Source organism: Erpetoichthys calabaricus, chromosome 2 (genome assembly GCF_900747795.2).
Source record: "Erpetoichthys calabaricus chromosome 2, fErpCal1.3, whole genome shotgun sequence".
Classification (NCBI taxonomy): Eukaryota; Metazoa; Chordata; class Cladistia; order Polypteriformes; family Polypteridae; genus Erpetoichthys; species Erpetoichthys calabaricus.
Window position 1 is genome coordinate 121,280,148 of NC_041395.2, and position 4,589 is coordinate 121,284,736.

Genomic DNA, 4,589 nt, shown 5'->3' on the forward strand with positions numbered 1-4,589 from the left:
AGATATTTGAAATTATTGGAGATATCTCAAAATCAGTTGTGAGAAATCAGTAAATGAACCTGAGATATTTGGAAATGTATTTAAGCTATCATAAAAATGTCAATATGAAGATATATTAAATTCGTTTAAAAATATTGTGATTATGAGAAATCTTGAAATCACAGCTACAATATTTTGAGATATCTGTTGATGTATTTACAGATATATTCAAATAATTTTGCATTAATTTTGAATTATTTTAATAATATGGCAAAAAGTCCCAATCGAAACAGGACATTTTACAAGATGTCAGTCTGAGATATAGTGAAATGCATTTGAAATATCTCAAAATGCACAAAAGTTATTATCTTTTGAATTTAGACATTTTAAATTACACACAATATTACTGTAACAATATTTCATGATAATCTGTGTTATCTCAAAAAGGAAAGAAAATTATTTCAAGATATCACAAAATGCAAACTTCTTGAAGTAACCAGGATGTCATTTTATGATTGCATTTAAAGATCTGAAAATCAGTGTAAGATATCTGGAAATAGATTATTAGATAACTATATTTGTTTTTAAGATAACTTAAAATGCATTTCACGTTATCTTTCAGAATGATGTGCACCTTCCTTTGAAACCTATTGAAACCTTTCCTTATTAAAAGGCATGACCATTAGGTGGGGCTGTACTCTCTATAATTCCTTTGTGGGAAACTGCACTGGATTGTTCAGTGGACGAATTTACTGCACATCTGTAGTAAGGATTTTCTCCTAGAGAAGAGTGAGATGTTCTTTACATTTCAATAGTTGTTTCTTAAATAGGTGACCAAGTATTTTGTGATCTTATTCTGGTGACACTGTGAGACTGATCATAAGGCTCTTATATTACATCATGATACTGAAGCAGAAAACTCAATGCTTTATCAATGCATCCATACCTTCATGTCCAAATTCTTCTGTCTAGGCACAAACTCTAAGCAGTGATTAAAAGAATAAACTCACAGGTTAAAATTAAAGAAATTAGGTTCCTACACTCAGTAACTGCAATTTCTGTTTTTGACCAGGCTGGGAGTTTAACAAACTGTTTGGATTATGGAGCTACTTCTCTTCCTCATAATTATAAGCCATCAGTGTAGATACGGGAAGCTTTGGAGAAACACTATCTTAAAGCTCTTTTGGAAAATCTTGGGAAATCACGTGATGATATTAAACCTGACAGGCACCACATCCAGAAATGGTTTCTGGTGTGTGTGTGTCCTTCTAAAAGAGTCCCCAGCTCTGTAGTACATCACCTTGAATGAGTTCTGTGATGGTCAGACTTCCCCAACATTCCCGTTTTGCACTAGGAACTGCCTAATCAGACTCTGGATTCTTTCTATCCAAAAAGTGGATTATATGGATTCAGTACAACAGGAACTCTGGCTGGTAGAATCTCTAAATGGTCCTGAGTGAGATATATAATAATCTGATTTGCTTCGCATTATGTTGGTTTAAGGTTTTGCTTACAACAGCAGTGTCTAGAAGCAATTACACACACAAAATGGATGCAAGTTGGACTTACCTGCTAATTATCATCTAAGCCTTTCCTGGTTGTAGTATATTGCAGAAAATACACATTCGTATAAATTGACAGCCCTTACAAATGCCAGTGTGGAGAAATGGCTTCTAGGGAGGGGTGTGCTGTATGCTTTTAAAAGATGCCCCAGAAGTAATTATGTTGAGTAAGAGAAGTCAAGGGAGATGGTGAGAAATTCTGGAGAAGTTCTCCAGTTGGGTGGCAGTAGAGGGCTGTGTTTTATTTAATTGAGTACAGGCTCTACTAGTCTTATCAATTCTGTTGTTTATCTGTGTTCTGGGATTTGGTTTTGAAGAAATGTGGTCCCTGGACTCCCTGAGGGACCTCATATATAACCTGAAGGAAAAGTTTTAAATGTACTTTTGTGCCAATACCCAGTGAGATTGGCACTGTGAGGTGAACTAGAGAAAAGTTGGCACTGTCAGGAATGTAATGCAAACAGAAGGGGAAACAAGCAGGGGTGAGTGGCCTAGTTCCTAATACTTTGGGCTAGCCAACTCCGGTGCTATTATCTCAGGACCCACTGAGAAAAATAACATTTGCTCAGTTGTTATTTTTTTCATTGGTCTAGTGATCAACCCTGCCTTGCATGTCGTGTATAGTAACACCATAATTCTTGCTTGACTGTGCTCTTTGTGCAAGGTTAAAGGCTCCCAATGTGAAATGACATCATTTAAAGTTTTATCACACTGTACTCTTTGGTTTTTCAGGTTTTACCAACATTCAAATTTATTTATTGTCAGACAGGACCCACCCATTACATTCTTCATTTCAGTTGTTGCCATCAGGTAACAGGTTTAGGGTTCCAGGTATAAAAAGCAACCAGTTCAAATGCTCTTTCATTTCAACTGCTTTTAGTCTTCTGAATAAGTTCAATTTTAATAAATATTTACAGACTTAAATCACAGGATGAATAGTTAGTATTACGAGTCAAGTTTAAATGTTAGTTTAATTTTTTAAATCTAGTATGTTTGATCTAATGTTTCACCATAAATTCTATGGTCATTGCTAAAATTTATTTATTTGCAGTAAGTTGATGTTTAATGTCTGTGTTCCTTGAGATGTGCTTTTATTGTTATGTAAACTGACAAACCAAATTTATCTTTAGGGACAATAAAATTGAGTTGAATTGAATCTGTATAACAGGATTTATTATGCATATATTGAAGTAGAATTAGCAGCAGCAGTTTAAAACCAAAAGTAATCTGTGTGGGTTATGGTTTATAAAGATGAAAATGCAACATTGATATTAATAAAAGAAAATTTGTAGAATTAGCAGCAGCAGTTTAAAACCAAAATTAGTCTGTGTGGGTTATGGTTTGTGAAGATGAAAATGCAACATAGATATTAATAAAAGAAAAATTTATTATAATATGTTTTAATATCCATCCATCCATCCATCCATCCATCATATTATTTAAAACTCACAAATTTACAATTAAGTAATTGTTGCATTCATTTTCTTAATTCTACCTAGAACAACAGTAAACAACCTCAAATCTTACCTTTGTTTCTCATCTCAGATGTTTTTACATTTTGCTACAACTCTAAAGCACTCCATTGTTTACAGAGACTTATTCAATGTGCTACTATACAAGTCATAGGTACTGGTCCATGGTCATTGCCTGTTCAGTGGTTAAATCATTTTACACATTTATTTGGAGCTTAGTTTATTTTTAGTCCTTTTGCTTCTGAATTCCCTATTTCTCTTCTGTTCCTTCATGTGCATTTACAATGGAAACACACAGACGTAAGGTACAGAGTTCTGTGAAACTGTTAAGTACTCCCAAAAAGTTCAAGGAAAGTGAGATGTTGTACAGTTTGACCAGTTTAGCAAACTTCATTTCACTTTTTATTCAGCTGTGTCCTGAAGAGGATGTTCATTTTTCACATACTGTATTTCCTGAACTTTATCTGGAGCAGGTTTATGGTTTGGCATTTTTAGCAGGGCCTATAAATTGCTCAGCTTTTGAAGTCACACTCATTTTGACAAGCTCTGCTATCTTTTTGAGGCCTTCTTCCAAGCCAGCCCCAGACACAGCTGAGCACGGTTGCACATACCAGTCCCTGTCACTGCACAGTTTCTTCAGCTTGAACTCCTTGGTGATTTCAGCCGCATTCAAGGCTCCAGGAATGTCTTGCTTGTTTGCCAGGAGAACTAATGGAACCGCCTTTAAGTGCTCACTTTTAAGGATCAGCTCCAGCTCCCTCTTAGACTCCTTTAGTCGACTTTTGTCAGTGCTGTCTACCACATATACAACTCCAGCCATGTCCTGACAGTAATGCTTCCAGTGCTGTCTCATCTGCTTCTGTCCTCCAACATCCCAGATTGTCAGAGAGAACCCTTTCAATGCTTCAATCATGCACACATTGAAGCCAATCGTTGGGACACTTGAGATGACCTTTCCCAGCTTTAACCGATACAGTAAAAGTGACTTTCCCGTAGCATCGAGGCCAATCATCATTACAGACGCAGTCTTCAAATGAGGCCGCTTAGAGCCAAGAACTCCCATTGAGGAAAAATAAGTAGCTCAAGATCAAGCCAATTACCAGCACATCCAGAGGCTAAGCAAACATTTGGAAGTTGGTAACAATGGAGCAGCGTTAGCAGCAGTGAATTTTTGCAGTTTTATCTCCAGCATGATATGTAGCTTTATGTAGTGACATCGCAACTGGACAAGTGCCAAAGTGTACAGCTGATTCCACCAGTAAAAAAATGGGAGTGTCGGAAGAAGAGGTCAAGGTACAGTCTGCAGGTAACTTTTAGATAATTAGAATATCGGCCATAAAAAAAAAAAAAACTTCCTCATGGGAAAGCCTGCCCAAACTATCAGGCATATGTCTTTGTATAGCAGAGAAATAGACTAAACCTGAAACTATAAATGGCAAAACGTAAAACTCAAATTGGCTACATGAACTATAGTTGTAGTTCCCTTTCCAACACACCTACTTGTAAGGGATATTTTAACATACAGAAACTAAACATTAAGCAACTAATTGCCCACAGTGGGTCTGAGTAAACAATT

General features: G+C 36.1%; 1 protein-coding gene across 1 annotated transcript; it reads right to left on the reverse strand.

Annotated features, from left to right (window-relative positions):
• Positions 1 to 2,979: 2,979 nt before the first annotated feature.
• On the reverse strand, positions 2,980 to 4,256 carry LOC114643011 (ADP-ribosylation factor-like protein 14). Its single transcript, XM_028791734.2, has one exon. The coding sequence runs from the start codon at positions 4,074 to 4,076 to the stop codon at positions 3,489 to 3,491; it is 588 nt and encodes a 195-aa protein (XP_028647567.1). The 5' UTR covers positions 4,077 to 4,256; the 3' UTR covers positions 2,980 to 3,488.
• Between the last annotated feature and the right edge of the window lie 333 nt (positions 4,257 to 4,589).

Bases quoted from the DNA above. Each gene is read 5' to 3' on its own strand.
- LOC114643011 (XM_028791734.2), bottom strand. From the start codon at position 4,076: ATGGGAGTTCTTGGCTCTAAGCGGCCTCATTTGAAGACTGCGTCTGTA.